This window comes from Portunus trituberculatus, chromosome 17 (assembly GCF_017591435.1).
Source record: "Portunus trituberculatus isolate SZX2019 chromosome 17, ASM1759143v1, whole genome shotgun sequence".
NCBI classification, from domain to species: Eukaryota; Metazoa; Arthropoda; class Malacostraca; order Decapoda; family Portunidae; genus Portunus; species Portunus trituberculatus.
Genome location: NC_059271.1, coordinates 24,996,444 through 25,007,874, shown reverse-complemented (window position 1 = coordinate 25,007,874; position 11,431 = coordinate 24,996,444). Strand labels below are relative to the sequence as shown.

At 40.4% G+C, this 11,431-nt stretch overlaps 2 protein-coding genes across 5 annotated transcripts in view; both read left to right on the top strand.

The window, feature by feature from the left end:
- Positions 1-1,399, top strand: part of LOC123504793 (isatin hydrolase-like) — an 8,772-nt gene extending 7,373 nt beyond the window's left edge. Inside the window, exons 5-6 of the mRNA XM_045255622.1 lie at positions 1-58; positions 825-1,399. The exon at positions 1-58 is cut by the window's left edge and continues 130 nt beyond it. Coding sequence (XP_045111557.1) covers positions 1-58; positions 825-950 — 184 coding nt within the window. The 3' untranslated portion in view covers positions 951-1,399. The remainder of the gene's footprint in view (positions 59-824) is intronic.
- A 3,935-nt stretch (positions 1,400-5,334) lies between these two features.
- On the top strand, positions 5,335-10,484 carry LOC123504792 (isatin hydrolase-like). 4 transcript variants are annotated; one of them, XM_045255619.1, is made up of 7 exons: positions 6,205-6,359; positions 7,032-7,214; positions 7,445-7,569; positions 7,868-8,074; positions 8,444-8,631; positions 8,944-9,079; positions 9,856-10,484. In XM_045255619.1, the coding sequence occupies exons 1-7, from the start codon at positions 6,220-6,222 to the stop codon at positions 9,906-9,908; spliced, it is 1,032 nt and encodes a 343-aa protein (XP_045111554.1). In that variant the 5' UTR covers positions 6,205-6,219; the 3' UTR covers positions 9,909-10,484. The 4 variants fall into 4 exon arrangements, with proteins under 4 accessions (XP_045111555.1, XP_045111556.1, XP_045111554.1 ...); XM_045255620.1 differs by lacking the exons at positions 6,205-6,359; positions 9,856-10,484 and adding an exon at positions 5,335-5,479 and having other exon boundaries at positions 8,944-9,246; XM_045255621.1 differs by lacking the exons at positions 6,205-6,359; positions 9,856-10,484 and adding an exon at positions 5,753-5,894 and having other exon boundaries at positions 8,944-9,246.
- Positions 10,485-11,431: the final 947 nt, after the last annotated feature.

Sequence of the window (11,431 nt, the reverse complement as noted above, 5' to 3'; positions counted from 1 at the left end):
CTCCATCATGTACTCCCACAATGTGTACGGCATCGAAAACGTGGCCAACATGGATCAGGTGAGCGCGCCATACACCACACACATTTCCTGCCGGGATGCAATTCACCTCACTGCCTTCTGTGTGTCTAAAATTCCTGGTGTGTCATAACAACGCCATCAGAAACCAACCCTCCATTAAGCGTACTCTATAACCTAAGTGGGTAATACAGCCACCACAACCAATTTAATCTTCTGCTTGCTGGTCCTCTACAGTGTCTAGACCTTGAACACTGTCCTCCCTCCTTCCAGCATGGCATAATGAAAACGTAACATACTACTTCGAGAAATGGATTAATTTATTTTCTTCCTTCAAAGACCAAGTCACTGCGAGCAAAATTACCAAAACACAATTCTCTCTTTCTCCTTCTAGCATCTTCAAAAATAAACAACCATCATAACATTTCTTCTCTCCCTCCTACCATCATCACACAGCACTTTAGCCTCTTCAGTACCGAGATGCATTTTTACCATGAGTCTTGAGTATGATTAGACGATTCTATTGACATTAGAAAGGGTGTATGTAGGTCAGAAGAGTCTTCACTATTCTAATTCCTACGTAAGTTCCTGAACCCGTATAAAATCACCAAATAGAGAATGAATATGAAAATGCGTCATGGCACTGAAGGGGTTGATCACTTTTATACCTAACCACTTTCATGATGTATTTCTCTTCTGCCTCCTAACATCCTAAGAAACTCACGATCACAACACATAACCAATACAATAAACAGAAGACATACTCAGGGTAACAGGAGACACTCAAACCTTCCTCTCGCTCCTTCCAGCTGCCGATTACTAACTTCCTAGTCACCGTGATGCCTATGAAGATTGGAGGGGGCAGCGGCGGTCCGTCCAGAGTCATCGCAGAGTTGCTTGACGAATCACCCAGCAGTGCAAGCCGTGATCTCTAAGCATAACGGAGATGGAAGGTGGTGGGGATGCTGGTGGTGATGGTGGTGGTGGTAGATGAGGGTTGCCAGTAACACGCTTTGGAAATTGAATTAAAAGAGCGGGTCATATAGGGTGTGTGTGTGTGTGTGTGTGTGTGTGTGTGTGTGTGTGTGTGTGTGTGTGTGTGTGTGTGTGTGTGTGTGTCATCACCTAAAGAGAAGGGTTCACCTAAGTATGTACATCAATTGATTTAGATAAGTTACTCTACGTTGCTTTTTTTGGTTTCTTTTGCCGATTTACTTTTTTTATTTTTTTGTGATTTCTTGCATATTTTTTTCTTTTATTGTCTTCCTACTTTTCCAGTCATGTTCCTTACTCACTAACATTCTCGTTGTTTTGATTTCACTGCCTTCGGACAATAACTTTCTATTTCGTATGTAATGTATGCCTAATAAAATGTCTAACCTCAGTATGTCACTTATAATTTCAGTTTACCAGAAAACAAATGCATTTCACTACACGATTAAAACCTAAATAGAGATGTCAATTCTCTCTCATAATTGGGTATAGATTTGTACTATCGATAAAGGAGGTGCCACGTGTAAGGTTGTAAAGGGTTTTTGTTATTTGCTTATTTGTTGTAGCGTGTAGTGTTGCTTTTAATGAACACCACTCATTAGTATGGCCTTCGAGCGGTAAAAGGCAATCACTGTCTTTTGACCCATTAGTACATCTAATACTTATATTTACAGTTTATATACACTTTCACGTAAGTACTAAGATGAAGAGTACTGACTCTCAGCACCGTGATTGTCTATTTGTCACTGTTCTTGTCACCACAGTTAAGTCACTTAAATACTGTCACGTGTACTTATTACCTGCCTTAGACAAGACTCAGGTAATTAAATTGTCTTAGTGCGAATGTTCGTGTCAGAGTTCACACGCACACACGCCTATTCGAACAGTTAAACATTTACAGATATTTATGATTATTATGTTATTGCTTATATTAGCTTTTCCTACCTAACTATTTCCCAATAAACTAGGAGTGAAAATCATAATTAGACACTTCTCCCAGCGGGCGTCAGAATAGGAAATTTCCATTTAAGTTTCTAGAAGGTTCTGGGCGATAGTCATGATGGTTCTTTACACCATGTACTAACAAGGTCAGGTGACTTTTCAAACTTTTTTTAATGTCTTTCTGATATTCTGTCCTCATGCAGCGCACACCTTCTTCCTCCTCCTCCTCCTCCACCTCCTCTTCCTCCTCCTCCTCCTCCTCCTTCTCTTCCTCCTCCTCCTCCTCCTCCTCCTCCTCCTCCTCCTCCTCCTCCTCCTCCTCCTCCTCCTCCTCCTCCTACTACTACTACTACTACTACTACTACTACTATCACTTCTACTACTATATTACCACTACTATACTACTACTACTACTACTACTACTACTACTACTACTAGTAGTAGTAGTAGTAGTAGTAGTAGTAGTAGTAGTAGTAGTAGTAGTAGTAGTAGTAGTAGTAGTAGTAGTAGTAGTAGTACTGCTTCTGCTACCACTACAATCGCTATTATTTATTGGACAAAATGCCTCTTACCTTTATCAAAACAAAAAAAGGTGGAGCGGCCCCGACTGCGATCAGTGACAGATAGTGATAAATATGTAAGGGTTTTGTTAAGAGGACGTGGAAGTCAATAGGGACTTTTAAAGAAGATTAGACAGATATGTGGATGGAGATGATATGAGGAAATAGATAGGTATATTCCATACAAGGACTGCCACTCATAAGAGTGATGGCTTCTTGGAGCTGCTCTATTTTCTCATGCAGTTATCTTTTTTATGTTCTTTTGAGGCGTTACTGGTGAGGAGGAATGGCAGTGGCCGTGCATCTATGTATTGATCATAGCTAAATTAGTATCTCTCCTTTTAAGTTTCCTTTTTAACCAATGATTTTATTTTACAGTAAAGGAAGTGTCTTCAAGTCCCTATAATTCTATAATGTTTACCCACAGATACTGGCCTAAGGAGGCTGTCATTGGCTAGAGCTGCCCATGACGTGTGTGTGTGTGTGTGTGTGTGTGTGTGTGTGTGTGTGTGTGTGTGTGTATGTTTCACTGTTTGATCTGCTGCAGTCTCTGACGAGACAGCCAGACGTTACCCTACGGAACGAGCTCAGAACTCATTATTTTCGATCTTCGGATAGGCCTGAGACCAGGCACACACCACACACCGGGACAACAAGGTCACAACTCTTCGATTTACATCCCCTACCTACTCACTGCTAGGTGAACAGGGGCTACACGTGAAAGGAGACACACCCAAATATCTCCACCCGGGTGTGTGTGTGTGTGTGTGTGTGTGTGTGTGTGTGTGTGTGTGTGTGTGTGTGTGTGTGTGTGTGTGTGTGTGTGTGTGTGTGTGTGTGTGTGTGTGTGTGTGTGTGTGTGTGTGTGTGTGTGTGTGTGTGTGTGTGTGTGTGTGTGTGTGTGTGTGTGTGTGTGTGTGTGTGTGTGTGTGTGAACTCCGCATTATGAGAAAGAGTGACATTGAGAGAGAGAGAGAGAGAGAGAGAGAGAGAGAGAGAGAGAGAGAGAGAGAGAGAGAGAGAGAGAGAGAGAGAGAGAGAGAGAGAGAGAGAGAGAGAGAGAGAGAGAGAGAGAGTAAACTGTAAACTGGACGCAAAGTGAAATGAAAAAAATATGATAAATTATTTGTTACTGACAATTACTGACTTACAATATATATATATATATATATATATATATATATATATATATATATATATATATATATATATATATATATATATATATATATATATATATATATATATATATATATATATATATATATATATATATATATATATATATATATATATATATATATATATATATATATATATATATATATATATATATATATATATATATATATATATATATATATATATATATATATATATATATATATATATATATATATATATATATATATATATATATATATATATATATATATATATATATATATATATATATATATATATATATATATATATATATATATATATATATATATATATATATATATATATATATATATATATATATATATATATATATATATATATATATATATATATATATATATATATATATATATATATATATATATATATATATATATATATATATATATATATATATATATATATATATATATATATATATATATATATATATATATATATATATATATATATATATATATCTCTCTCTCTCTCTCTCTCTCTCTCTCTCTCTCTCTCTCTCTCTCTCTCTCTCTCTCTCTCTCTCTCTCCTCTCCCTCCCCCTTCCTTCCCCTTCCTCTCCTCTCCCCGTCCCCTCCTCCTTCTCATCCTTCATCCTTCCCCTCCTTTTCACCTCTCCTTTCTTCTCCATCTCTCCCTCCACCAACCCTCCCTCCTCCCTTCCATTCTCTCTCTCTCTCTCTCTCTCTCTCTCTCTCTCTCTCTCTCTCTCTCTCTCTCTCTCTCTCTCTCTCTCTCTCTCTCTCTCTCTCTCTCTGAAAAAGTCATCTGACCTGCGTGTAGCACTTCCTATATGACACACTTTCCTACTTCCCCCCATCATCTCTATTGATAAAGTTAATTAATGTTCTTTCAAGCATTCCTACTGGCTCAACAACAGGAACCTGATTCAGCGTAAATAGTCCGCAACTGACAACAGAAAAGGAGAAAAAAAAAGAAAATAAGTGATGCTGTATTTTATGAGGGCACTCTTTCTCCACCGGCCACACATAATTCACCACACACAGCTGCATCTCGATACACAGACTGCTGACCTCTGAAAAGTTGCCAGTCGCCAGTGCTCCAAAGATAAGTAACGCTGCTACTCTCATTCTTTTTGTGATATCCCCCTGTCTTGTGCTTCCTGTTCTGCCGGCAATCTCAGGTAACAAACTTTCACATCCCCAGCAGATTAGAAACTAAGACTGGCGGAATGCTGTAATCTGAACATGGGCAGGGAGGAAGCTACATATACATAATACTCGATTCATGACCAGGACCATAAGTATGATACCAAACTAATATAATTAAATCAGTGCAAAATTCACATCATATATCATTTCCACCACCGCCGTCACCACCACCACCACCACCACTACCACCACCACCATCACTACCACCACCACCACTACCACCACTACTACCAGCACCACCACCACCACGACGCTTGAATCACCATTTCTAAATCTAAGCCTAAGACTAACTTTGCGCTGCCTTCCATCTTGACAGTAGGGTATCTAATCGTCCGTATCTGATTGACTGAGCAGACCGCTGACACCCTATCGCCGGTAATTTTTTGTCTGTCCCTCGCAGCCCCCGAGGCTAAAACTAACTGAGCTGAAGGTCGCGGTCACTCTAGTAGAACCAGAGTCGCTATGTACTGTATATAGTCGGCTAAACATTCCAGTCTCTCCTTGGACACGACGCACATCGAACCTCATCCGTTTCTCCAGCACTCTCGCACTCTCTTGATTTAGTATAAGGTATTTGTGTGTGTGTGTGTGTGTGTGTGTGTGTGTGTGTGTGTGTGTGTGTGTGTGTGTGTGTGTGTGTGTGTGACCTTACTTAAGTGTACAGCACGCATCTTTCATGTTAGGTTGATGTTTACAGTATCGCCAGAGTAGCTCCGAGTGGCAAATCAAAGTGAAGTCAACATGATATATTTTTTTTTTCTCTTTCACAAATGCTAAAAACGATAGGACGAACGATTGTGGAGCTCGAGTTAGTCCAAAGTCCGCTTCTTCCCTTGGTATTAGCGGACGGAACTGCCTTCCCGGAGATGTGGATCACTCGCCTCGTATAATAACGTCGCCATTGTGTTCTTTGTGAAGGATGTGCGTGTGACAGGTGTGCGTGTGGTGCTGCTACGAGACATCCCTGTGACTGAGTGTGCACGAGGTAGACCAATATGACACAAGTAACAGTGAAGTGTTTTAAATTTTATTTTCATTATGTAAATGCAAAACCAAAAGCAACAGATATTATGTTATTTCAAATTAATCATTGAGTACATTACAATATCTAAAACAAAAGTTATGGTCCAATGAAAAAAAATCTATAAAAAAGCTTCTAAACCTTAATCCATAAAAATTGATAAATGAGTGCATGCTACGCATTAAGGAATCTTGAGAAAAATAATAAACATTACGATCACTGTACCCGCACATGTTACCAGGAGTCTTTCACTCACTTTGCTGAAATTGTTATTGTTCACATTTTATGTATGGCCACGTCCCGCCGGCATCACAGCGTCCCAGGGGTACGACACAATCAAGGGCAACCTGTACATCTTTTCTCACTCGCCTCCTGTAAACCTTACTGGGTCGTCAGAGACGACTCCTGCCTGTGTCTCTTTCTCTCTGAGTAAGCTAAAAATAATATTTGTGCACAAGATTACTATTTAAGACTTCACGGTGATCTACAGACGCAGAGCTAAGTGTAATAATAATAATAATAATAATAATAAACGGTTTATTAGTTAGGCAATGTAAAAAATTACACTGAAAATGTACAGGGGGGGGGGACATTACCACAATGAACTAAAAAAGTGTGGTAAGTAGTATCTGTAACAGTTCAAACATGTGTCGATTAATAATGTCAGTTCCACTGAACGTTATCATACGATGTGGTGATGTTGAGTCACTTAAGGAACTTCATCATTATTCTGTGCCAGTCACTGATCAGTGCTGTGTACAGTTTCCCTTACGGCAGCAAAGAATTAAACCAATGTGTTTACGACATACATAAACAAGTAAATGGTATTTGTAGTTGTATATATGTAGTTGTATATATATATATATATATATATATATATATATATATATATATATATATATATATATATATATATATATATATATATACAACTACATATATACAACTACAAATAGCATTTACTTGTTTATGTATGTCGTAAACACATTGGTTTAATACATAGTCATCATAAGAACCACATCTGACTGCGAGTGTGGCACAACTCTGATAAATTGCGTGGTCCATTTACTCATCCTGACGCTGTTTTCCTCCCTCTCGCAGCATTTTTCGAGCCAAGATGGCACTGCATATTCTGGCGCTGCTGGTCATCATGGCCGCCTCGCCCGTCGTGCCGCGCCTGGTGGAACTTTCCTACACCTACAACGTGGACGCGCCCACCTCCCCCAAGCTGAAGCCATTCAAAATGACTGTCCTCCAGAACGGCACGAATGACCTTGGAATATGGCAAGTTCACTTACTCTTTTTGTATGATGCATACAAAGATTGAGTCTCCTGAGCCAAACATCAACACCATTACCATCACTGTCATCACACATCACACTGAGAAATGTTTGTGGCGTGCATGACTCACACACCTTTGTAAAACCCTTCTCGAGTGTTTGCTCTGAACACTTGTATACCATTACACCACCACGCCACGTAACGCTGCCCTGTGTGTCGGTGCCTCGTCACAGGGTGGAGCTAAACGAATTCTGCACGTCGGAACACTCAGGCACCCACGTTGATGCTCCCGCCCACTACGCCCGCGACACCTGGCCCGTCAACGAGATTCCCCTCGAGAGGCTATGGCGGGTGCCAGGTGGGTGGACATAGGGAGAGGAAGGGTGTACTGCATGTAGTGGGTGACTGTGTACACAGTCGAATATATAAGTGAGGTGAATGAAGATGTCGAAGAGAACTAGGAACAGCATGGTTTATGTGAGTGAGAGTAGACAGGAATGCCTGACTGATGGATGAGGTGACCGTTTTGGTAACTATCGCGTGGAATAGGGGGTGAAAGATACTGTGGTGAATGTTACCAATCCTTGCACGGGACTGTCACCAGGCTGGTGTGATGACAACATTTTACATTGTGGCGAGCACGTGTCTTCTTACAGGAGTGGTGATTGACGTGTCCCAGGCCATCTCCGCTGCCAAAGAGAGGAACTTCGCTATCCCAGTGTCGGAGTTGGATGCGTGGGAGAGTCGCCACGGAGTCATTCCTGATAGAACAGTGGTCTTCATTCGCACTGGCTGGGGAGCCAAGAGCCACAACCTCGCTGAGTACTCTGGACTCGACAATCATAGAAGGAACAACTTTCCGGGTGAGTGACAAGAGTCATCATCATCTTTGCTATATTTTCTTAAAAGAAGCCACAGCTTTCCAGGTCAGCAGATGTTTCACTCATTGATTACCAAACATGAATAGGTGAACAGATAGGCAAAATATCCATAGCGTTATGAAGATTTTTGTTTGTTCTGGGAGTTAATACAATAATATCAAGCACATTACTTCACTCCCACGCAAAGACTGGTCAGGAGGCAATGCGGCGCCTCTCACAGATCAATCCTCTCTGTCTGCCTCAGACTTATATTTCCACCTGTACAGCTATAGGAGACATCTGAACCAGGCTCCTTTCCGCCTCTGCAGGCAGCCTTCCTCCCTCTTTTACAGCAATGCTCCTCTCCCGCAGGCTTGAGCAAGGAGGCCGCCACCTGGTTAGCCACACACGGTGCACGCCACGGTCACCCCACAGGCGTGGTAGGAGTGGGAGTGGACACCATCTCCGTGGACGTGGGCAACTCCACCCACTACGAGGCGCACCAGGCCATGTACTCCCGCAACGTGTACGGCATGGAGAACCTGGCCAACCTAGACCAGGTAACTCCGCTGAGAATATACTCGTAGCATTACAGTACATTCCTGCCGCCCTGACAACCTGCCTCTTAACCCTGAAACCTGTTAATATTCCTCTTGCGCTGACTCATAGTGACAATATTTGAACAAGCTGTTAATGTGAGGCGCGGCTGCATCACAGATTCATAACCATCAGGCGACACTTTAGTCATGTGCTGCGCAGCTAACCACTCCAACACTGCCAACACTCTCCAAGAAGGATAGAGATTGTCAGTCAATAATAGCAATATTGAAGATTGTAAACATGAAATAGAGTCATTTGTCTCCTCCCTACAGCTGCCGACCGCCAACTTTCTGGTAACGGTGATGCCCATGAGGATTGGCGGAGGCAGCGGCGCCCCGGCACGCATCATCGCAGAGCTGCCGGACGAGCACACCGCCACCTCGCCTCGTCTCGCCCAAGCCTCGGAGGGTACGCGGTTGAGTGCCGAGCTGCCATTTTTGCTGATGGCGGCAGTAGTGGGGCCATTGCTTCGCCACCTATGTGATTAAGCGATATCCAGTTGATCAGTGTGAATTATATATGTACACACATGCACAGGTTTTGTAATTGTGCTTCCATTAAATTGTCACTTTGTACATGTCTATCATGTGGTGTTCGTCCTACGGTGTTGTCCTGATGTTGTCTTGATGTTCGTGGCTGCAATTTGTTTTTTCTGTAATATTCTTGTACGTGCTGCTTTTTATCTGCTTTGGACTTTATCAGGTAGGTTTCATTTATTTCCACCCTTTCTTTTTCTCTTTTCACAACTTTACATAATGTTACTCAACCCACATCAAGCAATAATATTCTTTAGCATAATTCCCTCACGTGACAGGAACAATCGCCACAGCAGGACAGGCATGATTTTTATTTGCCTTCGTTTGTTCTTCCATACAAGTAAATCACCTTCCCACTCAAGCACAAATCCTCCTCTTTTCCAATCAATACAAATGCATCCACTTTTTCCACTACTCAAGCATGAATTCTGCCTTTAACTTACAAATGTTGACATAACCACTATTCTTCTATTCAAAAATGTATCCTTCTATTTCGCCACAAATGCTGCCACATCCCCTTACTTTCCAAACCGAAGCATGAATCCTCTTTCCATATTATACAAACACTGATGTATCTACTACTCCACTACTCAAACAAGAATTCTCCTATTTCTATACGAGAACTAATATGTTCACCACTCTCCATAGGTCGTGACAGGGGCGGTGGACGACGCACCTACAGTAACGACATAGAGTTGTAGGTTATCATAATATTAGAACAACAGAGGCCACAAATAGCTATAGTGAATCTTGAGGAAAATATTACTGCAACTCATATCCTTTCAGTTTCACGGTCGCTAAGATTCTTTCACATAATTTTATTACGTTCTAATTTGCGTAACAACATAAATAAAACATATCTTTATTTTATTCATGTATTTACTCCTTCATCTAGTTTTAAAGCTGAGTGATCTGAGAAGTTAACTCTTTCAATACTTGAACTCATTTTTGCCTTCAGATTTGTGTACAGTTATTTAGACCATTTTATTGACATTAGGAAGGATCTATGGGGATCAGAAGATTAATGGTCACAGTCTTCAGGATTTCAATCTCCACACAAGTTTCTCAAGTTGTATAAAATCACCAAATAGTAAGCAGAATGAATATGGTACTCAAGGAATTAACGTGTTTATGTTTAAAAAATCTTTTTAGCTGGCATTTGGTATGGTTTCGTTAATTACTAATTACTCAAATCTTGAAAATAGGTAGAAATTGCAAATGTATTATTCTTAATCCACTTCTTCCTTCTAGATGCTAATAAAGAATTCTTACATTTGTTCTGGTGTTGTTAATTGCCTCGAATCGCAGTAAAATAGTTAGTACGAATAATAGATTGAAAGACATAAAAGAAGAGTAGTAGACAAATGGAACAGACTCCGTAATAAGATAGAATTTATTGATAGAGGGACGTGTATAATCTTGACGGTTTCTTGCAGTTTCCCTCACATTATTATGCTTTTATATTCTATTGACTAATGAAAGTGTCACCATTATTGAACAAGGTAACACCTCTATAGTACTCTGTAACATTAGTCATACATAATCCTGCATATTTTGCACTTGTATTGCTTTCAGTTTAACGAGTCTGCTATTCTATTTGTTATGTTACATCAAAGATCGTTATTACCTACCTCTTTCTAAATCCTCTATATACATTCTTCTTCAGTTATATTGTATTCAGTTCAAAATTATGTAACTTTTCATTCAATAATTCTTCTCTAATTCCTTCAACTGCACGAACAAATATTATAGTATCCCATCTGACACCTGATTCTTCCAACATTTCACCTTCGCTGGCTTGTTGTCTAACACTGAACCTCGGAAGTATCAAAACCAGCCTGTTCCAACAGAGATTCTTAGCAGCCATCGTCTTCGAGCTGGTGTGACTGTATCTGTGGCAAGTGATCCCCTCTGCAAAAGCTCACCACTTGCTACGTTGTTTGAAGTCACCACTGTAATTACATGCAAGAGAGAGAGAGAGAGAGAGAGAGAGAGAGAGAGAGAGTGTGTGTGTGTGTGTGTGTGTGTGTGTGTGTGTGTGTGTGTGTGTGTGTGTGTGTGTGTGTGTGTGTGTGTGTGTGTGTGTGTGTGTGAAAGAAAGAATAAAGAAAGAAAATATATTTATTGGTCTGATTTTTTTTCCATAAATTATGGAGCACAGCTCCTAATTAATGTAGGTATATAAAACTAAGAATTACCTAAACATTCGTAACAAAACGTTAAT